The sequence below is a fragment of the Enhydra lutris genome, unplaced genomic scaffold (assembly GCF_002288905.1).
Source record: "Enhydra lutris kenyoni isolate GAN:26980312 unplaced genomic scaffold, ASM228890v2 scaffoldscaffold50, whole genome shotgun sequence".
Lineage (NCBI taxonomy): Eukaryota > Metazoa > Chordata > Mammalia > Carnivora > Mustelidae > Enhydra > Enhydra lutris.
This window is the reverse complement of record NW_019154134.1, coordinates 11,343,366-11,368,743: the sequence shown is the minus strand read 5'-3', so window position 1 is coordinate 11,368,743 and position 25,378 is coordinate 11,343,366. Positions and strand designations below refer to the sequence as shown.

Genomic DNA, 25,378 nt, shown 5'->3' with positions numbered 1-25,378 from the left:
TTTTAAAAATAAATCACCTCAAATCCAACCACACAGATGTATTATAATAATCACAGAAGTAGTAGTATTATCAGATATTATTATTATATCAACATCATTCCAGATATCTTTTCTAGGCATGTGTGCAGATGAAATGCTGGCTCTGGCTGACTAGCTGGACAGCTAAACAGATACATTTTTACAAAGTTGGTCATTTACACTACCTGTAAGTAAAAACATATTCAATTTAATTCTGCATGACTTTATGAGGCAAAAAAGAAACTAAAGTGAAACTGAAGAGATTGTAGAACTTCAAACAAATGTTTATCCACACAGACAGGTTTCTTAAATGAGCCCTTAAATTATGAAAAAAGATTAGGAAAAACATGAAAAGGTTGGAGTTATTCTTTTTTAAAAAAATTTAGTAGGCAGTCATAATTTTGGGCCATATTAATTGACTCAGCAGAACCTAGGTTCAGCGACCAGACCACCAGGTCACTCAACTCTGTGTCTTGGTTTTCCTCATCTGTAGAAAAGGATAGAGTTGTTGGGGAATGTAAATGAGTTGATAAACATAAAGAAGCAACTGTATAATAAGCATTCAATAAACATTATTTATAGTTATGCCTTTTATATTTTAGAGATTTATAATATTTATATTTTGTTTTGTAGTCCTGTTATTCTTTCCATATTTGAATGGATTCTGCCCACCCCCAACCAGTCTTTTTAAAAGGGCTTCTCTATTTCTGAATTTTTTGATTCATCTATATAATCGCTTGATTTTGTTACCATATAATTTTTTCAAGAAAGCTGATGTTATATTCCCTAAGTTCTCCCATTTTTTAAAGAGGTATTTCTGCTGTGTTTGTACTTGAGCAAGATCTCTAGTTAGGTATAATATTCCTGGGTTATACTTTGTTTCTTTTAAAATGTTACATTAATTCACATATCATTGAATGTTGCTTTAGAGAAGTCTGATGCAGCCTGAATTTCTTCTCTTTTGCATACGATTTGCTTTTTTGGGAGATTTTAAAGTCTTTTAATATTCAGGAAATTAACTCTTTTTACATTGTGTAAATTCACTGTTTTTTGGTTGATAGTCCTGTGAGTTTTGACTCATAGAGTCATGTAACTGCCATCAGAGTAAAGATGCAGCTATTTCTCTAACCCTAAAACATTTCCTTGTGTTGTGTTTTGTATTCACACCTTCTTCCAAATTCCATTCCCTGGCAACCACTAATATGTTCCCTCTTTATAGCCTTGCTTTCTTCAGAATATCGTAAATGGAATCCTGTAGTATGTGGTATATTTTTACTTAGCATAAGCATATTTTAGATTCATCCATGCTGGAATATCAGTAGTCTTTGTTTTTATTACTGAGTAGTATTTCATTGAAAGGATATGCCATAGTTTGTTCATACACTTATTAGCTGTAGAACATTTGGGTTGTTTACAGTTTGGGGTGATTATGAATTAAGTCACCATAAATATTTGTATATAGGTTTTTGTGTGAATTTTTTCTGGATATATTTAATTTGCCCTCTGTGAAGTTTCTTTCTCCAGGTAAGATCACATTTGGATGTACTGATGGTTTGGACTTCAACACACGAATTTTAAGGGGATTCAGTTCAATGTATAACACTTGATTTTTCACTTATACCACAAATATTATCTGCTACATGCCAGGCACTAATCTAGGCACTAGGAATTGTGAGGCTCAGTTTCTTTCCTTTTGATGGATGGAAAGATAAGAATTAATAAACAGACATTTGCAATATGATGCAATAAGTGCTGTCACAATTTATTATGAGTACACCTCCATGAGATACCTAATCCTGACTGATTAGATCAAGGATGACATCTCAGAGGAAGTGATGTTTATGCTGGATCCTTCCCAATAGGATGCAATAGTTGCACAGTTGTTTTCCCTCCTTCTGAACCACACCCTCAGTTACCCAGCCCTGTACTCTGCCACCCAGTTAATCTTTCCAAGCACCACCTTAGTTAAGACATTCCCTGGTTGGGAAACCTCTAATGACTCCTCATCATCAACAGAACTAACTCCAGAATAAATTCTTTATTCTGGCTTTTGATGCCTCCATGATCAAGTACCACCCCTGGAATCTACCATTCCTGTTTTGATCTTTCCTTTGTTCCCCTCCTTAATTCTACATATTATCAAATAGAATATCAAATATCAAAATAGACTAACAAACATTTTGGAAATATACCAGAAGCTCTTCTATAATAGCATGCAGGCAGGATTTTTGTTTTGCTTTCTATTATATCACTGGCACCTAAAACAGTGCTTGACATGTAACAGATTCTTAAGAAAATTGGTTGATATATATGCACCCAACATAGAATTACCAGATATAGAAAGCAAATATTAACAGATCAAAAGGGAGAAAATGACAGCAATGCAATAATAGCAGGGGATTTTAACATCCCACTTGATCAATGGAGAGATTAGACAGAAAATTAGTAAGGAAATATTGGCTTTAAATGCACATGAGACCAGGTAGACTTAGTAGATACATATGGAACATTCCATCCAAAAGCAGCAGAATTCACATTCTTCTCAAGTGCATATGGAACACTTCCAGGATAGATCACGTTAAGCCACAAAACAAGTCTCAGAAAATTCAAGATTAAAATCATATCAAGCATCATTTCTGACCACAATGATATGAAACTAGAAATCAGTCACAAGAAGAAAACTGGAGGGGTTCCTGCGTTGCTCAGTCAGTTGAGCGCCTGCCTTCAGCTCAGGTTGGGATCAAGCGCCATGTCAGGGTCTCTGCTCATTGCAGAGACCCTCTACTCCCCACTCATGCTCTCTCTTGCTCTCTCTCTCTCTCTCTCTCTCAAATAAATAAAATCTTCTAAAAAAAGAAAACTGGAAAACTGTAAATACTCACAGATTAAGCACATGTTCCCGAACAACTACGAAGTGATAGAAATTAAAAGAGAAATGAAACACCTAGAATGAACAACCTACCAAAACTTTGGGATACAGCAAAAGCAGTTCTAAGAGGGAAGTCCATAGCAATACAGGCCTACCTCAAGAAAAAAGAGAAATCTCAAACAATTTAATTTTATACTGAAAGGAAGTAGAAAAAGAACAAATCAAGTCCAATGTTAGTAGAAGGAAGGAAATAATAAAGATCAGAGCAGAAATAAATGAAATAGAGACAAAAAGCCAAAAGGCCAGTGGAACTAAGAGCTGGTTCTTTGAAAAGATAAACAAAATTGACAAACCTTGAACTTCACCAAGAGAAAAAGAAAGGATGCAAATTAAAAAAAAATCAGAAATGAAAAAGAAGTCATAACTCATACCGTAGAAATACAAAGGATCATGAGACTATTATGAATGCTATACACAACAAATTGGATAGTCTTACAGAGATAAATTCCTAGGCATTTACAGTCTTCCAAGACTGAAACAGGGAGAAATAGAAAGTCTTAATAGAGTAATTGCTTGTAAGGATATCGAATCATTAACTCATTAACCAAAAGCCTTCCAACAGACACAAGTCCAGACAGCTTCACTGGTGAATTCTACCAAACATTCAGAGAAGATTTAATACCTATCCTTCTCTAACTCTTCCAAAAAATTAAAGAGGAGGGAAGGCTTCCAAACTCCTTTCACAAGGTCAGCATTACTCTCATACCCAAGCCAGACAAGGAATTGCAGGTTAATATCCCTTATAAACCTAGATGCAAAAATTGGCAACAAAATATTAGCAAACTGAATTCAACAATAAATTAAAATGATCATACCCTGTGATCAAGTGGAATTTACTCCAGGGACGCAAAGATGGTTCAGCACCCACAAAACAATCACTGTTATACAGCATATTAACAAAATGAAAAATAAAAATTATATGATAATCTCAGTAGATGGACTAAAAAGCATTTGACAGAATCAACATCCTTTTATGATAAAAACTCTCAACTAAGTGGGTATAGAAAGAATATATCCCAGTATATAAAGGCCATATATTAAAAACCTATAGCTAATATCATACTTAATTGTGAAAAGCTGAAGGCTTTTCCTTTAAGGTAAGTAACAAGACAAGGATGCTCACTATCCCCCTTTTATTCAACATAGTATTAGAAGTCCTAGCCACATCACCTAATCAAGACAAAAAATAAAAGGCATCCAAATTGGAAAAGAGAAGGTAAAACTGCCCCCATTTGCAGATGACATGATACTGTGTATAGAAAACCCTGAAGACTCCACTAAAAAACTATTAGAAGTGATCAATGAATTCAGTAAAGTTTCAGGATACAAACTTAATATGCAAAAACCTGTTGCATTTCTGTACACTGATAACAAAATATCAGAAAGAGAAATCAAGAAAATATTACATTTATAATCGCATCAAAAAGAATAAAATATGTAGGAATAAATTTGACCAAGTAGATGAAAGATCTGTACACTGGAAAGTATAAGGCATTGACGAAAGAAATGGAAGGTTTCCTGTGTTTGTGGATTGGAAAAATTAATATTTTTTTTTTTTTAAGATTTTATTTATTTGTCAGAGAGAGAGAGTACACACAAGCAGGCAGAGAGGCAGGCAGAGAGAGAGGAGGAAGCAGGCTCCCTGCCGAGCAAGGAGCCCGATGCGGGACTCGATCCCAGGACCCCAGGATCATGACCCGAGCCGAAGGCAGCGGCCCAACCCACTGAGCCACCCAGGCGTCCCGGAAAAATTAATATTGTTAAAATGTCCATACTATCAAAGCAATCTCCAGATTCATTGCAGTCCCTATCAAAATTCCAGTGATATTTTTCACAAAACTAGAGCAAATAATTATATTTGTAGGGAGCCACAAAAGACCTTGACTAGCCAAAACAATCTTGAGAAAGAACAAAGCCAGAACTATCACACGCTCAGATGTCAAACTATACTACGAAGCTATAGTAATCAAAACATTATGATACTGGCATAAAAACAGACACATTGATCAGTGATAAAAAATGGAAAGCCCGGAAATAGACCCACACTTGTATGTTCAAAGGAGTCAAGAATATATGATGGGGAAAGGTGAATGAATGGTGTTAGGAAAACTGGGCCTCTATCTTAAACCTTATGCAAAAATCAACTCAAAATGGATTAGAGACTTCAATATAAGACTTGAAACCATAATCCTCCTAAAGAAAATATAGGCAGTAAACTCCTTGACATCAGTCTTAGTTATGTTTTGTTTTGTTTTTTGGTTCTGACTCCAAAGGCAGGGAAAACAAAAAGCAAAAGTAAACAAATAGAACTACATCAAACTAAAAAGCTTCTACAGGGGGCACCTGGATGGCTCAGTCAGTTGAGCATCCAACTCTTCATTTTGGCTTAGGTGGTGATCTTGGGGTCCTGAGATTGAGCCCCGTGTTGGGCATTTGCTCAGTGTTGAGTCTGCATCCCTTCTCCTTCTCCCTCTTCCCCTCCCCTGGCTCTCTCCCTCTAAAATATATAAATCTTAAAAACAAACAAACAAAAAAAAACTTCTTTGGAGTGAAAGAAACTGTCAACAAAATGAAAAGGCAACCAACTGAATGAGAGAAGATATTCACAAATCATATATCTGATAAGAGATAAATATCCAAAGTGTGTAAAGAACTCATACAACTGAACAAAAAATGAACAATCCCATTAAAAATGGACAGAGGATTTGAATAGACATTTTACAAAGAAGACACACAAATTGCCACTAGGCACAAGAAAAGGTGCTCAACATCACTAATGATCAAGAAAATGTAAATCAAAACCAAATAGATATCACCTTACACCTATGAGAATGGTTGTCATCAAAAAGACAAAAAATAACAAGTATTGGCCAGAATGTGAAGAAAAGGAAATCTTTCAGTACTGTTGTGGGAACATAAATTGGTTTAGCCATTATGGAAAACAGTAGAGGTTACTCAAAAAATTAAAAATAGAGCTACCATATAACCCAGCAATTCTACCAGGTATTGATCTGAAGAAAACAAAAACACTAATTCAAAAAATATATGTTGACTGCAGCTTCACTTATCACTGTGTTGTACATCTAAAACTAATATAATATTGTATGTCAATTATAGCACAATAAAAAATCATATCCAGTAAAAAAAAAAAAAAGGCTGAGATATGGAAGCAATCAAAGTGTTCATCAGTGATCAACGGGTAAATGGATAAAGATGATGTGTGTGTGTGTAACTTGAGGGTACTATGCTAAGTAAAATAAGACACAGAAGAATATATACTGCATAATAGCACTTATATGTGGAATCTAAAAAACAAAATGCAGACTTACAGATACAGAAAAAAGATTGGTCATTGCCACAGAGAGGGGAGTTGGGGGTGAAATGGGTGAAGGGGATTAAGGGGTACAAACTTTAGTTATAAAATAAGTCGCAGGGATATAGTGTACAACATGGGGAATATAGTCAGCATCGTATTAACTTTCTAAGGTGACAGAGGGTAACCAGATTTATTGTGGTAACCATCACACAATGTATAAAAACATCAAATCACTATGTTGTACACCTGAAACTAACATAATGTGGTATGTCAGTTATACCTTAATAAGTAAAAATCGATCGATCCTATCCAGTAAAAAGAAAAAAAAAAGCAGTAATATTAGTTGAGGAAACAAATGAATGAGTTTTCCCTTGGAGATCCCTCTGCTTGCAGTACGTGTCCCTCCTCTCTGTCAGGTGCCTGCATTTTTGCCTATTGAAATCTTATTCTCAAAGCTCAGGTCATGTATCCTCCCCTCCAACAGGCCTTTCTTCCTGGTCACATGGGCCAGAAGTAAGCCTTCATTCCTAGAAGCTGTAGTACTCTCTGTCAGTTGTTTGCCTGACCCTGTGTTCTGCTTTGCATTTTGGATATCTGTGTAAGCATTTCTTTTTCCTGCCAAATAGAAAGTTATTTGAATGGAGGGGTCTTGGTTTTAAAATAATATTGTATCCTGCTCAGCACTTCCTTGCACAGTGACATACCTTTGATTTGGAGAGAAAATGAATGAGGGGAATATGGCATTTGCTGGAACAAAGTGGAGAAGAAGGCCTAAGGGGTCGGGTATTTGGTCTGGCCCTCTTGCCTTGCCTTGACTTCCTTTTTTCTTCTTCTGTGTTTACCACATTTCAGAATTCTTTCAGCAGATATTTCTTGAGCGTCTGTTTTACTCCAGACATTGTTCTAGGACTTGGGTTACAAACAGGAGTGAAAGTGTCCTTGAGGTACCTCTTACTTCTTGGGACGGAGAATCAAGTCCTGTTGGTCCTGGTGGTCACTCCCATCTGTACAGTTTTTTGGATGCTTGTCTCAGAGTTATTCATCCCATTTTCTAGGCTCTTCCCATATGTGGAGGCCGAGGGCAGGGCTCCCGTCTTTATTGTCCTGTTCCCTACTGCATTGAACTTAGTTTTACACAGTTTTACACCTGCTAATAATTTAAGCAGCTTCTTTATTTACCCCGAATGTTCTCTGTGTCTTCTCTAAATTTGCTTGGTGTTTCCAGAGATAAAGGCTGCATTGGGGCCAGAGACTTGGCAAGGATACTAATGGGTCTACTTAGATTGGGAAGCCCTCTGTTATCACAAGATTGAAGGTAAGCACAATATATAGCGTGCTTTAGCATTGTGCTAAAGGTTTACATGACTTCCATTTCCTGCTGGAGCCTGTTGCTAGTATCACTGGTTTCTTGTCATAGTAAAATGTTGAATTTGTTAAATGAGTGTCTAAAGTTTACCTGCTTCTTTGCTCAGACTCTTGAGTACTGATAAAGTTGCAGAGCTCAAGCTAAACAGAAATGTAATCTGAATTAGTCTGGTGGGTCTTGCATATATAGTGTTGTATTTTCCAGAGGCATCTAATATTAAAAAGTCCCTGTATTAAGAGAAAGTAAAGAGTGGAAATCAAGATGAAATAATGGAATAGTAAGGAATGGAGTGGATGGTACTTGTTTTGAGGTCCTGCTTGACATGGAAATTACAACTCTTAAACTTGATGGAAGAGCAGTTCTGAATCTATCCACATAGAGTATTAATATGTATTACCATGTCATTGTTATTGGGGGTGAGAAAGACCCATTTTACTTAAACATGCTGTATACCAGTCAGGAAAACATAAGTTCGTGGAAGTGGCATAACAATTACCCTTTTGAGTTCAACCCTATGCTCTCCTGTGTTTATGAATTTAGAGTATGTCATCTGTATCATCAAAGAGACTGTGGCACAAGATAATTCTAAATAGCAGATATATAAAAGTCACTAGAAAGTCTTCTGTGGCACTGCAAAGCTTGCTTAACATAGTAACCACGTCTTACTTAAACAAAGCACTTCTCAGCAGGACAAGCAGCACTGAGATGGATGGGTTCAGTCTCAGAGCTTCAATCCACATTAGAAATGTCACTACAGAGTAATCTATTCAATGCACACTTTCAGCAGACATTGTTTCTCAAAGCTAAACCCTTTCTTCCTTGTGGGATAACCACTCTTGGCTCTTATTTCAGGCTCCTCTTCCTCTCTGAAGACCTGTGCTTCCCCATGTTACTGTGGGGTTGTGGTAAACACAGTACCAATTACCCTAAAGAAACCAAGGGGGTCCCCATCATTTCTCAGCGCTTGACTTAGATATTGGCTTGGGATGTACCTCTGGGAAGGGACATGTCAAGGGCTTCTGGGGAGCATTGGGAAGGCATTTTGAAGCTCCTAAAAAGGAGACAAAGAAAAGACTCCTTTACTGGTCTGGATGAAGGTGTATGAGAATGTGATCTTTGGAATGATTGCCACTATCTTTTTCCACCAGAATGACAAAAGAGATAATAATCAACTCAGAATCATTTCCCTGCCTTTAGATTCTTTTTCTAGAACTCATCCTCTTACTGCTTAAGCCACTTCAAATTGAGTGTTCTCTTACAGACAAAAATCTCTTCCCTGGTACCATAACATTCCTATTTGCAAATCAAAAAGTTAGATAGTTTTTTTTTTTTATTTGATATTTGTGGTTAGTTTTGTTTTCCTAAAAGACAAGACTTATATTCTGATTTTTCTGTAATTTACTAAGACCTAAGATGTAGCAATGATTTTCCCTTTCCCAGGTGTTTGGGAACTTCAAGCTTATTTCGCTCTCAAAATAGAAGGTTAGGGGTGCCTGGGTTGCTCAGTTGGTTAAGCCACTGTCTTTGGCTCAGGTCATGATCTTGGAGTCCTGGGATCGAGTCCCACATCAGGCTCCCAGCTCTGCGAGGAATCTGCTTCTCCCTCTGACCTTCTCCCCTTTCATGCTCTCATTCATTCCCTCTCTCTCTCTCTCAAATAAATAATTTGAAAAAAAAATAGGGGGTTTCCTTATATCTTGGGTGTATGTGCTGACTAAAAGGTCTCCCAGATTTCACATCTCTTATGGGATGTTTTGCATCACCAGAGAAAACTTACCAGTATTGATTGCACCTCCTGTTACTGCCCTTCTTGACCCAGATGTCTTATCATAGCCAGGTGACATTCATTAGCTGGATCCTTTGTCATGAATTTTATGCCATTTCCTCATGTTGTGGGTGTTGTGTCTCAGAATGGCTTATGCAGCATTGAGAAAGTTTCCCAAACCTGGCCCATCACCAGAATCTCCCCAAATATACTAACTGAATCTAGATTTCTTTCCAGCTAATTTTGATTTTCAACCACGTCTGGCAACCACTGAGATAAGGGATAGGGAAAGGAGAAAAAATGTAGTGACCTGATTCCATACCTAAAGTAAATGGTTTAAAACCTCAACCGACAAAGTCAGCTATGTAAGAACAAAATTTCATTTCTTTACAGCTCAGTTTTTATTTTTTAATAAAGGTTTATTTTTGGGGGTGGCAGGAACCTATTTCATGCCGTTCTAAATAGGCTACTCCTTCACTTCATCCCCCTCAGCAAGTTAAAACAAGCTTATGTAAGATCAGGTTACTTGGAAGGAGGAGCCCTTTAGTCCTTGATGTCCTTGGTCAACATTGCTCTCCCTGAGACATCCAGGGTCCCATCAACTCTTTGGCTACTTGTCCCCACAGGTCTGTGCTGTCGCTAGCTACACGACTGCTTCATTTTCTACAGCTCTTCTGCAATTCTTCTGGGTCTGTTGAGGATATTCAGAAGTGTTTCTGTGGCTCCTGCTCCATGCTAGAGGAAGAGAAACTCTCTATGCCAGCCTAAGGCCCCATCAGCTGCCTGTTCCCCCTCTACCTGGGCAGCTGAGCCTGACCAATCCTGCCCTCTCTTCCCATAATCCTACCTGGCATCTTGCCAGGGCTTCTTGCCCTTCTCCTTGGGGTTGGCACGAATTGCTTTCCCTCCAACTCCTCCTTCATCGGTCCCAAAACTTGCTCTTCTATGCTAGAAGACATAGAAACCTCAGATGTTCCCTCTCAGATCTCTTGTTTGTGTCCTCGGGTTCTTCCGTATGGCTAAAGTGCCTAAGCTTTCCTAACTCTAAAGTCAGGATAAGACTTTCTGTTTCTCTTCTGCTGTTCTGTTTCATTCCAGAAACAATTTATACAACTTAGCTATGGAATAGAAATGGCAAAAAATAGTCGGGGGGATTGATAAAGGAAATCCTAAGAAGAAACAGATATATACCTTAAAATGCAAAGTCCTGTATGGAAGGTGTGTCAAACATGTATTTTTGCTTCTGCAGTGTGTGTGTGTGTGGGGGGGGTGGGTAGTACATTGACACATACCTGTATGGTAATTAACAACATTGAAAATCTGACATTTGAAATCATTTTTCACTGAGTCTATTTCAGGTTCTAAATTCACTTTCTTTTAATTGGAGTTCATAGTAGATGATAGAGAAAAAGATTTAAACTAATATGCTGGAATGTATACATATAAATGAGTGTTTCCTCAGTTATCTCAGGCTACTATACATTTATTCCACTAATATTTCTATGACTCTAAATGTTTCCGGATTTTTTTTTTTTAAACTCTCTTAAGGTTATGAAGTTGAAAATGTTAGTAGGAAATTATGAGTAAAGTTTCTCCATTGCTGTGCTTCTCACCCCACTTAACAAGGTGGAACTCAGCTTCATCCATTTTCCTTCAGAATCATTCTTTTTTTTTTTTTTTAAGATTTTATATATTTATTTGAGGGAGGGAGGGGCAGTGAGAGCATGGAAGAGAGAGAGGGTGAAGCAGACTCCCCACCAAGCAGGGAGCCCAGTGTGGGGCTCAGACCCTGAGATCATGACCTGAGCCAAAGCCAAACACTTAACTGACTGAGCCATCCAGGCACCCCAAGAATCATTCTTAATTTATGATCGGTTATGACCTGACTTCTAGAAGTAGTAGACAAAGATTTTTTCCCCCCTTAGAGCTATTTAAATGACATTCTGAAAAACTCTAAGATCATTTTGTGAAGAAAAGCTCAAAAATTTTTTTGAATGACAGCATCACTGAAATAAATGTATAATTGCAAAAGTAGTGACTTTGAACCAGCTGCTCTTATCTGGATGAATAAATGTTGGTAGTTTGGTTTAAATTAGGGATTCTCAACTAGGGATTGGCAGTTGGTCAATTTCTCGAAATTTTTTGGTTGTCTCAACTTGGGAGTTCTGGCATCTAGTGGGTGGAGGCCAGGGTCGGTGCTAAGCATCCTACAGTGCTTAGGACAGCTTCCCACACCTAGCAATTGTCTGTCCCCAAATGTCAGTTCAACCAAGGTTGGGAAATCTAGGTTTAAACAAATAAGTTATTATTTTATAGTCATTCCTCACATTTTAATGTGCTTAAAAGTTTCTGATCCCCTTTCCAGCCTCAGTCTAACTAAACCATTGGGATGGAGCAAACTCAAGCACCCAAACCTTCTGTTCACACTTAGACTCACAACCTCTTTGAGGCTTTCTTTCCAGTTATGTACAGAGGATGGGGAAGGAAGGGGAAACTGGATCAGGGAGGAAACAGGCGGGGCGGGGAATACACAGGAAACCTGCAGATTAATATCTAGGTGGAGGTTTCCCTAGCAGTCTTTGATTTCTTCCTGAGATTTTTACTTCTTATCTCAGCATTTTTTCTTCTCGAGACTCCATGTGAACTCTGGTTTTCCAGCATCATTACTCAGAGAGAGGCTGTCTGACACTTTTCACCTGAAGACCTTTTACCACCATGTAGCCTCAGGTCCCAATGCCCTGTTCTGACTCACTACTGAACACGCCCCCCCATCCTCTTCTAATGAGTCAGGGTTGAGTGTGTTTTCCTTTTGCTTCCTAAGCTGGCTCTGCTCTTCTCCTTTGTAACACTGTCTGCATTTGAAGGCACGTTTCCCTTATCAGTTCTCCAATGAGCAATTATGATTTCTATGAAATAGCTTGATTTGCCCTGCCCTTCTCTCCTTCCTTGCTTTGTACAGGGGTGAAGTTTCAAACCACCACCTCTTTATGCGGGCAGACTTGGCTTTCCACAGAAAGGTCAGCTGTTTTGTTCTTACCCTGCTATCCTCATTTCCACCATAGACCTCCATCCCTATGCTGGTACCTTCCTGTAGCTCCTTTTGTGTCCCTCAGCAGGGAGGGACTCATGATCTCAGGGTCCTGGGATCAAGCCCCGCATCAGGCTCTCTGCTCAGCGGGGAGCCTGCTTCCCTCTCTCTCTCTCTCTCTCTCTCTCTCTCTCGCCTGCCTCTCTGCCTACTTGTGATCTGTCAAATAAATAAATAGAATCTTTAAAAAAAAAATATGCGTTTAGGGCACCTGGGTGGCTCAGTTGGTTGAGCGACTGCCTTCAGCTCAGGTCATGATCCCGGAGTCCAGGGATCGAGTCCCACATCGGGCTACCAGCTCCACAGGGAGTCTGCTTCTCCCTCTGACCTTCTTGCCTCTCATGCTCTCTCTCACTGTCTCTCTCTCAAATAAATAAATAAAATCTTAAAAAAATATATGCGTTTATACTTTCTCCTACCAAATTGGCATTACCAAGGGTTATTGTACTCCCACCAGCAATGTATGAGTTTACCATAGTCTTCTCAACATGTTTTTGGATTTGCGCCAGTCAGACTGATAAAAATGTTTGGATTTTAGCCCATCCACTGTAATAAAATAGTGTAAATTTCTTGCTATGATTAAAGGTAAACAACTTTTCATATGTTTAAGAGCTATTTGTATTTCCTTTTCTATGAGATTTGCCCATGTTTTTCTTGTCTTATATGTCTTTTTTTTTTTAATCAATTTCTTAGAACTCTTTATATATTAAGGAGAGTAGCATTTGTCTGTGGTGTGAACTGAACATATTTTTTCCTGTTTGTCATTTTTTACTTTTTAATTTTTTCCTCTTGATTTTCAGGTGGTTACATTTGTTAGTCTTCTCTTATGTCTTTTGTATTTTAAGTCAAAGTTAGAAAGTCCTTTCCCACTCCAAGACTAGAAAAGTGTTCTCTCTGTTGTCATCTAGTACTTTCATGATTCTGTTTTTCTTTTTCTTTTTCTTTCAGTTTTTCTTATTTAAATCTTCAATCTACTTGGAGTTTATCTTGGTTTATAGTATAATGTTTGGATCCAACTTTTACCCCTAGATGTCTATCTCATTGTATCACACCATTTTTTGAAAAACTGCTGGTAATTCAATGTCCACTGGTTTGAGATGCCACCTTTATCATATACTATATGTCTTAAAAAGAAATATTTTATGTTCCAAATATAAATGTATGTATGTGTATATGTGTATGTGTGTGTGTGTGTGTGTGTGTGTGTGTGTGTGTGTGTGTGTATATATATATATATATATATATATGTATATATACGCTTATATTCTAAAATGGCTTTTAGAATGCTAGAAGAAAGTTTGAATTTTCCTGTTGCAGGTCTAAAGAATTTCTTTTTTATTGAGATAAAATGTACATGATGTAAAATTTACCATTTTAACCATTTTTAAGTGTGAAGTTCTGGGACATTAAGTATATTTACATTGTTGTGCACTATCACCACCATCCATCTCCAGAGCTATTTGATCTTCCCACTCTATGACTTTGAATCAAATACACTTCATTCTATGGCACACCATACATTTTTAAGATGTATGCTGATTTCAGAGGTGTTCATATGTGGGAGAGTGTACATCTGAGAATTTACAAAATATAGTTCCTAACCCTATCTGGTGTATTTCTGGATGTTTTGCTGTATCCCACTGGTTTGCTTCTTCGTGTGTCGGTGTCACATTGTTTTAATTGTTGAAGATTTAGATTATCTTTTAATATATAATAGGGATAGTTTCCTTTCACTAGTTTTTTTTTGTCGTTCTTCCCAAGACTTCTTTTTACAACTATTCTTATGTATCTGTCCAGATAAACGAGGCAGCTTTTCCTTGGCTGTTGTAGATCTTCCTTCCTTCCTTCTTTCTACCTATAGTCCACTTAAATTGTAAAGACGTGGCATACGGAAGACCTTACTATGCCTGGAGATCAGCTGTAAGTCCTAGTTCAGAGTAGCTTCTTGGAATGTTTGTATATCTGCTTGACTTTCTTCTACTCGGTTTTTATTTCAAGAATTGCCATGGAAGGTAGTCTTTTCCTGATCTGCACTGTTGCTGTAAAAGGGAGATGCACTTATGAACGTTCTTAGAATCATTCATTCCTTTTTTTATCTTGTACACAGAATGTTAGCCTTTTTCAGCAAAGTAAGCATTGTTCTTATAATGATGAAAAATCTTAAATGTTTGCCACTGTATCAGGGTTTAATGTGGTTCTCTAATGCATTTACCTTCCGTACAAGTTTGTTGTTTTGCCAAGTATTCCTATTAAATATTTAGCATTTATCATATTGTTTTATTAGAACTTGGCTTTATTTGCATTTATAGATCATAAACTCATTTTTTTTTTTCTTGTACTGAAGAACCCATTGTAAGAGCCAGTAAATCCTGTGGAAAATGGCCTTCAGTGATCTTACGTCAAGGACCGTGCTTCTGTATGATAGTTGGCTCAAAGATGCTGGTAAGTAACCAAACTTCGTACCTAAGGCGCATCTTTTCTTTTTATGCTAGATTCCAGTATTTAGTAGGATCTCTCTGAAACAGAATGAAAGACCGCAACTTAACACAACCTCATAACACCTCAAATATTAATTTTTATTACTAGTTAACAAAGAGGAAGTATCAAAGTTCTCATTACAAATATGCACAAAGATAGAGCTACACCAGTGTTTACTATGATGTTTATAATAATGAAAATATTATTGTAAATATCCAGCTTTAATATTCAGTGAAGGAAATTGGTTAATAGATGATGGTACATTCCAATTCAGCAGTCATTAAAAGTGATTTTTGGAGGCACAGTGCACTTAGGCTTGCTTCTGCCCTCTTGCTTCTAAGGAAATAGCAATTAATGGCAACAATACTGGTTCTTGAATGGGAGGGCCTGCACCCTCAGGGCTGTATCAGAAAGGGCAGGGACTCTTTCATAGGCTTATCCGTAAGTAATTCTGAAATGTCTGCCTTCTTGCTGTGCCCATTAAAAAAAAAAAAAAAATCAATGTTCTAGGAGAACATTTAATGCCAAGTCAAGTTGAAATATGTTAAATGAAGAACGGGTTATAAAACACCACATACATTACTTTTGTGAGAGCGTTTGTCTCTATGTGATAGGATTATGGGTAATTTCTATTTACTTATCTATGTCTTTTTTTTAATACCACTCAAATGTGTGTTGCTTTTACAACCATCACAGAACATTTTAAAAGTGTAACAAAGGTAGGGCTCCTGCGTGGCTCAGTCAGTTAAGCATCCAGCTCTTCATTTTGGCTCAGCTCTTGATTTCAGGGTTGTGAGATTGAGCCCCTCACTGGGGTCTGTGCTAGGCTCCCCACAGAGCGAGCTTAAGATTCTCCCTCTCCGGGGTGCCTGGGTGGCTCAGTGGGTTAAAGCCTCTGCCTTCGGCTCAGGTCATGATCTCAGGGTCCTGGGATCGAGTCCCGCATCGGGCTCTCTGCTTGGCGGGGAGCCTGCTTCCTCCTCCCTCTCTCTCTCTCTCTCTCTCTCTCTCTCTCTGCCTGACTCTCTGCCTACTTGTGATCTTGGTCTGTCAAATAAATAAAATAAAATTATTTAAAAAAAAAACAACAACAAAAAAGAGATTCTCCCTCTCCTTCTCCCCCTGCCCCTCCCCTTATCTGTATATATATGACAAAGGTAAAACGATTTTTAAATAAACAAGGAATCAGAGTATTGTAAAGCTGAGGCAGACCTCATCAAAAGTGGTATCATCAAAGCTAACTCATTTTAGCATTAAAGACACTGAGGCCCAGAGATGTGACCTTGTTGAGAATGTGGCAAGTTGTTGGCAGGAAAGACGAGAACCTGTGTTTCCTGGTTTTGATTAGATTTCTGGTATTTCACATGTGAATTATTTGACACATATTCACCAGCATCACCACTTTGGCCTAGCTCTTCCTATCAACCAGAAATCACATGTTCTCCAAATTCAGGAAGAAAAAGTGCTGCCTCTTGACATTGAGTACAACTGGAATTATTTTCCAATTTAGGCAGATTTCAGCAAAGATGCACTCTGTCGTGGTTGCCATCTTTCTCAGGAGTCTGCTAAAGACCAATTTTATTTCACTAAAAAAGGTCTCAACATATTTGCCCTGGAAGAGCACCAAGGGTTTTTTCAGTATCCCATAAATAGTGAAGCTTCAATCTGGTAGGGAAATGGAGAATTACTGTTTCTGTGTTTCTTCCTTTTTTTCTTAGTTTTGTTAACTTATGTAATGATTCTGAGAACATATAGATTTCTTTAGATGTCCCCCTTCTTTCATAAGGTTTATAGTAGTTCTCATAAATTCAGTATTTAATTTAAATATTATTTGTCTTGTTTTAATGACTTTACCGTCTTTGTATTTTAAAAATAGTAATATTTTAACTACTTTTCAAAGTAGAGGTATGCCTTGCTACCTGAAATTTCATGATTTGAACTTGGAAGCCAAGTAGATTTGGGTGCATTTTTGAAATGGACCTGTTTGGAAGCACAAGTCTCTTGCTCTTTACTATACCAAATATGGTAGCTCAAGAGAGTCAGATAATCACTATCCTAACTCAGGAGCCAAACTGATTTAGGTGATGACTAATATCCGTATAGAGCTGGAAGTATAAAATGTTTTTAAATGAATAACTTCTGAATTCCATTTCCACTATTATCCATGGGATGACTCTCTGCTTTTTATTAGGAATACTTTCATTGAAAAGCTGAGCAATCTTAGGTCAGCAAAGGGAATAATAAAGGGTTGGAGGTGGTTAGGGAGAAACAAAGGGAGCCCCTGAAAAATCATTGCAGACAGTACAGGGAAAGTGAGAGAGAGGGGCAGGCAGTGCTACATCTATGGTTATGCTAATCTGAAGTCATGAGAGAGGGGAGGAGGTATGGGAATGTATGAAGAAAAGACCTAGATTTAAGTTCTGCCATTTCCGTGGACTGGCTAGGTGGTCTTGAACAAATTATTGTCTGTGTTAAATAGACATTTCTTTTTCAGCAAAACAGAGGTGAGGATGGTACCTATGAGCTACCAGACAATGTGCATAAAAGTGCTCTATGACTTAGGAAGTATCTAAACACAGATGGTGGTGGTTGTTACAGATGATGGAAAGAGTACTGTCATCTAAAAATACTTTTAATATAGCATATGCTTTTTATGTCTATGCATATATATAATTTTAAAATAAAATGTCTATTTAAAAATTTTTTAATTTTAATTAAGTTTTTATTTAAAAATTTAAATAAAATTTATTAAAATATTAGATTTAAATTTAAATTTTTGTAATTAAAAAATTCTTTTTAATGTTCATATATATATATATAAATGTCTATTCATATATATATATATATATATATATGTAATTTTTTAAAAATCAGGGCCTAGAGGATTAAAATGCTTTGTGTTAGATTTATAAGTTTGTGAGAACACTATCAGGTATAACAGGAGGGTATTTTGCTTCTGCTTAGTGTGGTATTGATCTCACAGAGCCATTAGAAATCACTCCTGGCCATCTTAGTCCAGTTTTACTTAGCTTACCCTGGGAAGGACTGAACCCATGATCAAGGGCCAAGATTTTCAAGTGTATTCTTGGCTTTGGCCCTATTCTTGAGTGGCATTCAGGAAACCTGTTATTCATTGGTTTCCTGATTGTTAGAGAAGTAGTGGGCATGCATAATTATTTCATGTGGAAAATTCCTTAGCTACCCAAATTTAAATATAGTTAATTAATACCTAAGCTATAAGAGGATTTATTGTGATTCCCGGATATGAGATGTCAAATTCTGAAGTCATGCTCTAGTAGCATTTTGGACTGTAGAAAAATGGAAACTTGTTAATGTTTCAAAAGCAACTTTCCTTATGTTTGGTTAGTAATAATGGCTTTTCAAACCTAGTTATGATTTTTTTACAAGAAGTTGGAGTGTGAGTTGAGTTGCTGCCATTCTGAACCTTTGGTACTTCACAAAGTGCTGGAGGTACATGTTTGCTTTTCCTCTCAGCGTCTTCATCTTGGTGCATTGAATTTTAAAGGGTGTACTTGAGCTAGTACATGCTACTTAAGAAGAGAACACTCTCTTACAAGTAGTTGGTGGAAAAGCTCATTAAAATTCTATCTTTGTGGCACTTCTATTTTCCCTGTACTCTCTCGGAAACACTCTTAGAAAAGAATCATTAGGCTAGCGGTAAGTCAGAACTTCGGTAATGACTAGGGTATGGACTGCAGACAACCTGCCTCCCCATCCTCTTATTTCATCTTGGCTCAACTCATGACACTTACGCCCAACCCTGATGCCAAGTAGGAGGTACATGACACACTCTTCCTTCAGCCTCTTGTGTCTGGGGAAAAAAAGAGCTCACTTCACCCCTAAATCTTTCGTAAATTGTGGAATCACACAGGGAGTCTTTATCACAGACTTTAAATGGCTTTGAGCAGTCTCCGCACAACTTCCCAGATCAAGTCACCATCCACACGTGACTTGCAGACATCTTGTCAGGGGAGTCCTCCTACCTCACATAGAAGTGGGCTCCCTATTCAGAAAGGTATAACTGTTACTGAGCAAGAAGGCAGGCAACATGAACAGTTGTCAGAGTCATTAACAATGACCGGAGTCATGAACATCATAGTAAAGGCTTTGAATTTCATTGCTCGGTAGGGAGAGCTGATGTGAGCAGAGGAATAATCTGGGCAGAGCTATACTTTTAAAAAGTGCATTTGGAAGTCGTATGGAAGACAAGGTGTAGCAGATTGGAACAGATGCAGGGAAACCATATAAAAGACAACTGCAGAGCACCTAGTGAGGGATGCTGAGGCCCCCAGTGTAGGTGGGCGAAGCCCTGAAGCCCTGGTTCTTAACTCTGACAGTTCATTGTGGTTACCTCAGTATCTGTGGATGCCTGGGACCCATGCCCTAGGATTCTGATGCGGTTAGAACAGGGTCATTTTTTTTTAATTTCTTAATTTGATTTTTAATTTGATTTTAATTTTTAATTTAATTTGATTTTAATTTGATTTTTAATTTAATTTAATTTGATTACAGAGGGAATTCTGCTATCCTGACAGAATTCAGATCTGCTGTCATAGTAGCAATGCATGCTTATTGAGTCCTTAGGTTGTGCTGGGCTCTTTACATATAGTTATTCATTAAATCCCCTATGAGATACATGCTGCTTTATGCCCAATTCACAGATGAGGAAAGTAAACACAGAGAAGTGAAGTCAGTGGCTCCAGATCCCATGAGTCAGTGGAAGAGCCAGTTCCAGAACCCAGGCCAGCTGATTCCAAAGCTTTGCTGAAAATAGGTTTTAAAAATAAACGAAAGGACTTGATATACTATTTTATGAAAATAACATGAAATTAGCCAGCTTTTCCCAAAAGATACAATAGCATTTTCTAATTTATAGTACTTGAAAGTCACACATAGGATTTTAAAAGAAGGTGTATGCTTAAAATATTAAATTATGGGAAAAAATTATTTTTTTTAAGCTTTTTTTTTTCCTCCGTCCTGAGCCAACCCAGCATGCTTTTCCTGGCTTGTTTTCTTTATAGGGCTACCAGAAGAAGAACAGAAAGATGATGTAATTTGATATTTTTTCCCCCTGCTGAGTCAATAAAAGAATAAAATAAAATGTATCTTTAATTCAGGAATTCCTTTACAGACACACACACACAAAACCTCAGTTTCAGTCATACCGATGATGTCTGCTAAGGACAGGAACATTTTAAATTGCTTAAAAAGGAGAAGAAAAAAATTTAAATCATCCATACTGTCACCATCCAAAGGTGACCATGTTAGTTAACATCCTACCAGTGGTCTTGTTTGGCACTGGCTGAAAGTCCTTATTTCATCGAAAGTGAAAACTAGACATATTCATATGTTCCTATATTCAAACTTTAGATTACCCACTGATAGAAGAAATTCAACAGAGTTGAAGCAGTTCTGATTCCATTCTGTGCCATTTGTGTGGCAAACTTTTATTTACTGTGACTTCCCTGGTGAGTTACCGGCCCACGGCTTGTGCTCTGTTTGGCCGTTGAAACTGCAGGTGGCACCCAGATGTCCTAGGGAACATGTGGAAGGGAAGAAAGGTAACTAACAGAAGCAGTAGAAGACTTCAGTGCTGTGTACCTGGATAGCTGATTTCAAAACTTGTTCTGATTTCAAACTGTGACAATCTTAATATGGGGGGGGAAATTTAATTTTGAGAACTTTATGTTTTTATGAATATGCCAGCAAACTTTTGTTGAATTTCTGTCTTGTGCAGGATACTTTACTAAAATTGTTTCTGCTAAGACATCGGTGACTTCCTTTTGTTAAAGCCAGTGTTACTTTTCAGACTACATTTTAACTTTCTCTCTCTGCTTCATTTTATCCTTTGACTCCTTCCAAAGATTCACTCTTCCCTTAGCCTCAAAATAGCTCACTTCTGTGGTTGTCCTTCTCTCTTTCTGGCCACTCGTTGGTCTTTTTTCTTTTTTCTTTTTTTTTTTAACAGTTTTCTCATCTACCATCTCTCCTGTAAAGACTAAGTCCTAAAGATTCTGACTTGAACCACTTACTCTCCTTACTCTACCCACTTTCCTAAGCCACTTTCATGACTCTGTTGTTCACCTTTCATGTGATAAAGATCTCCCATAGTACATCTCTGGCCCAGATCTTTCTCCTGCTTCCAGATTCAAATCTCCAGGTGCCTATAGGAGTCTCCATAGACATGTTTTAGAGGTAGGCCAAAGTGTAGGATGTTTGAAAACATTAGCCATCGCTCCCTGACTAGTCTTTCTCCATATCCTGCATTCCTAGTCTCAGCGATAGTACAATTACCTAAACAAAAATCTGTTTTTCCTTAACTTCCACCTGTTTCTCATTCCCTGTATTTAAACATTTATAACATTTTATGTTTTTTGCCTCCTTACTATATCTTAAAATGATCAGATCCTATTTATCTTCATCACTACCTGCTTTTTAAATTTTTAATTCCAGTATAATTGACGTATAGGGTTATATCAGTGTCATGTACGATAGAGTGACCCAACAGTTGATATATCACTCGGTGATCGTAAGTGTACTCATAGTCCCCTGTCACTACCTAATTTTTTTTATCACTACCTAATTTTTAATGGCTTAATTTAAAGATTTATTTTAGCAAACTGTGTTCCAGTGTTCGTTCCACAAGGTGTTAAATGGTATTCTACACAATATCAGTTTGAGGAATGGCCAAATAAGTTTTGAGAAATGTTGCATACCACCATTCTCATCTTGGCAATTCACAATGAATACGAAGCACTAAGAAATCCTACAGAAAAAGAGTTTGTTTAGCATTCCCATTAACCTCACCCTACTTCTTCTGTGGGCAGGTTTTAAATGGCTTGCTTCCATTGTATAGATTGGGCCAAGTTTGTATAGGATAGGAAGTAAGGAACATACTCGTTTTTCTTCCGAGTATTCATTTTTCCTGTCAACATTTGCTGAGTAATCTCTCCTTTCCCTGCTTGTTTATGGGTTTTCCTTTATCATATATTAAATTCCTAAATATCTTGGGGTCTTTTTTAGAGCTGACTTTTGGCTTTTTTATTTATTTTTTCAAGAGAGGGCATCTCTTGGTATTTTTTATGAAAACCCATCTAAATATAGAATATATCATCTTTAATAGCTAAAGCCATGCCTCCATATATCCAAGTATCAGATGTGAAACTTTGCAGCAATAAAATTGAAGCCAAGTGAGTCCTCAACCGTGAAGTCTATTGGAGAAATTTTTGCACTGGGTGGGATGTCAGACTTGAAAGGGTATTCACAGTATTTTGGTAATTGGCTACATCATTAGCAGTTGAAATGAGCAAGGGCTGTATTCCTCCCACCCCTCTTTTCCAATTGACAAAAATGATGGTGTTTAGCAACCTCAGATTAGTCAGGACTCAGTTTTCAGTCAGATATACCTAGAAACCTATTCATATCTATCTTCCTTCATAATGCTCTGATTTCAGGAAGCGATTTAGTAAACTTATACCTGAATTACTTAAGATTATAGAATTAATCACATCTTATTTTTTTATTGTGTCATTCTTTAAGAATATTTTTAGGGGTGGCATGGTCGGTTGAGCATTCAGCTCTTGGTTTCAGCTCAGGTCATAATCTCAGACTCATGAGATGGAGACCCGTGGGGCTCTGCACACCCAGCATGGAGTCTGCTTCAGATTCTCTCTCTCTGCCTCTCTTGCTCATGCTTGCTCTCTCTCTCTCTCTCTCTCTCTCTCAAATAAATAAATAAATCTTTTAAAAAAATCTTCAGACATTAAAACATAGTCATAATATTATAATCATACCAAAATAAAACATCAATGTCAAGAATTCAACCGGTATTCATATTTGCCTACATACCTCATAAGAGTACTTTTTTAAAGAGTAGATCTTTTTTTTTTTTAAGATATTATTTATTTATTTGACAGAGAGAGAAATCACAAGTAGACAGAGAGGCAGGCGCAGAGAGAGGGGGAAGCAGGCTCCCTGCCGATTCAGGGCTTGATCCCAGGACTCTGAGATCATGACCTGAGCTGAAGGCAGAGGCTCAACCCACTGAGCCACGCAGGCGCCCTCATAAGAGTATTTCTAACTGCTAGTTTGGTCACTTTTTATATTTGAGGCATTAAAATAATTACTCAAATGATTTATCCTATAAAAATAGCCCATGTTAGGGGCACTTGGGTGGCTCAGTGGGTTAAAGCCTCTGCCTTCGGCTTGGGTCGTGATCCCAGGGTCCTAGGATCGAGCCCCACATCGGGCTCTCTGCTCAGCAGGGAGCCTGCTTCCCCCTCTCTCTCTGCCTGCCTCTCTGCCCACTTGTGACCTCTGTCAAATAAATAAAATAATAGCCCATGTTAGAAATATTGATACCAATTTTGACTTTATTTTTTTTCCTTTTCTACTTGAACAACATTCTAAATATATTAAGAATGCTAGATTACATCAATTTTTCTATAAGTCTCTATACACTTGGATCCTTTTCTCGTGGTCAAGTGATCTTAAGAGACTTCTGGGATAAGTCTGACATTTTTCCATTTTGAGATTTGTTGCTTCTTTCATCATATTTACAGAATTTTTGTTTATCTTTGCAATACAAGAATTTTACCTACATAAATAGAGCTATATTTGCTTATTCATGAGTATCTACTTCCTGATACATGATAAGTACTTTGATATAAAGATTTAGTTTTGATTATCATTTTTCAGAAAAATATTTCATGATTTATTTGAATATTTTTCAGTTTTTCTTTTCTATTTTACTTCTGTTCAGGAATACCTATTGTATTTGCAAGTCCCCTGTTTATTTGGCATATATTTTTTTCTCAAATACTTTAAAAAAATTCATTATTGAAGAATAATTAACATACAAAGTTATATTAGTTTCAGGGGTACAAGATACTGATTCAGCAATTCTATACATTACTCAACACTCACCATGAAAGTGTCACCATACAGTATTATTGTAACATTATTGACTATATACCCTGTATTGTACTTTTCATTTCCAAATCACATTTTATCTTGAGTTGCAATTTTTTAATTGATGTAATTCTCCTGGCCTGGAATGAGCAGTGACCAGGTAAATTTCTTTCAACATGGTTGTGAGGCTAATACAGTTTTTTTTATTTTGTTTCCTTTTATTTTGTTTTTTTTGTGCTCAGGTTGATTAGCCTATTTTGGACACCTAGAACCCATACTTTAGGTAGATGATGCTATGGTCCCTTTCAATTCTATGATTCTATGATACAGTATATATGGAAATGTCCTAGTTTCCTTAGGAGAAAGAAGAAAGTTAAGGAACAGCAAGCACAGACGTATTTTTGTATAAAAAAAAAATCTGAATAGAGAAACTCTAAAATGTTACCAGTGGTGATAAAATGCATGGTGGAACTTTGCTAGGTGTCTTCTTTTCCCCAGATCCATTCTGCACCCTGTGCTGGACCCTGGGAAATGACCAGTATAGACTATAATTATGGGCTTGCTCCCCTACTCTCTGGTTTCTGGTTGGGTTCAGCCAATGGAGAGTCCCAGGAGATCAGGGAGAGTGTGGCGGGTGGTAATGAGATATTGATTCCCCAGCCACTTACTTTCAGAATTGCCTTGTGCTGGCCCAGTCCCTCCACTAAAGGTCATAGCTCTTCTCCAGGAGGGCTTCTCTATTTGACTCCTGGGTTCTAGTAGCCACTACTTCCCCTTGCCCTTTGAGGCCTGTGGTTATAACAGCCCACCCTTTCTAGCCCCATCACTATCCCTGGTGATATCCCTTTATCCGTCCCAAGGACAGTAGATCATTGACTGAATAAGTCTGCTGTCAACATTAGGATCTAGGTGCTTGCTTTAAGAAGTGCTGGTTGCTGTCAGTTATTTCTTGGCTAAATGGATGTGCACTTACTTTTTGTTTTTAGATCCAAGAGTCGAAGACTGGTTCCTCATGTCCTCACCTCTGCCACAAACCATCGTCCTGGGACTCTATGTCTATTTTGTCACTTCTCTAGGACCAAAGCTCATGGAGAATCGAAAGCCCTTTGAACTCAAGAAAGTGATGATAACATACAATTTTTCCATAGTTCTCTTTTCTGTGTATATGTGTTATGAGGCAAGTGTCTTCAGTATTCCTAGTGGGAGGATTTTGCCTCACTCTTCCTGTTTTGCTGTTGTTATGTTTCTTGTTATGATTATAATGGTAATGCTGAGATTTAAGGGATTTTAGAAATTTATCTTAAATTTTTGCCCCAAAATTGTTATGTATGGACCTGCTATTAAACTATTTAGAGGATTTCAGTATAGTCTACCTCACAAGTAGTGAGAAAAATGAACATTAAGTCCAGGAACTTGCACATAGGTAATCTTAGTAGATGATTGAATGAATCTGTGAATGTTAGTTTTAAGGAAACTCACACATGGGG

At 37.5% G+C, this 25,378-nt stretch overlaps 1 protein-coding gene across 1 annotated transcript in view; it reads left to right on the top strand.

The window, feature by feature from the left end:
* LOC111156963 (ELOVL fatty acid elongase 7) overlaps positions 1-25,378 on the top strand; it is a 73,506-nt gene that overhangs the window by 32,495 nt on the left and 15,633 nt on the right. Inside the window, exons 2-3 of the mRNA XM_022518144.1 lie at positions 14,827-14,924; positions 24,878-25,068. Coding sequence (XP_022373852.1) covers positions 14,861-14,924; positions 24,878-25,068 — 255 coding nt within the window. The 5' untranslated portion in view covers positions 14,827-14,860. The remainder of the gene's footprint in view (positions 1-14,826; positions 14,925-24,877; positions 25,069-25,378) is intronic.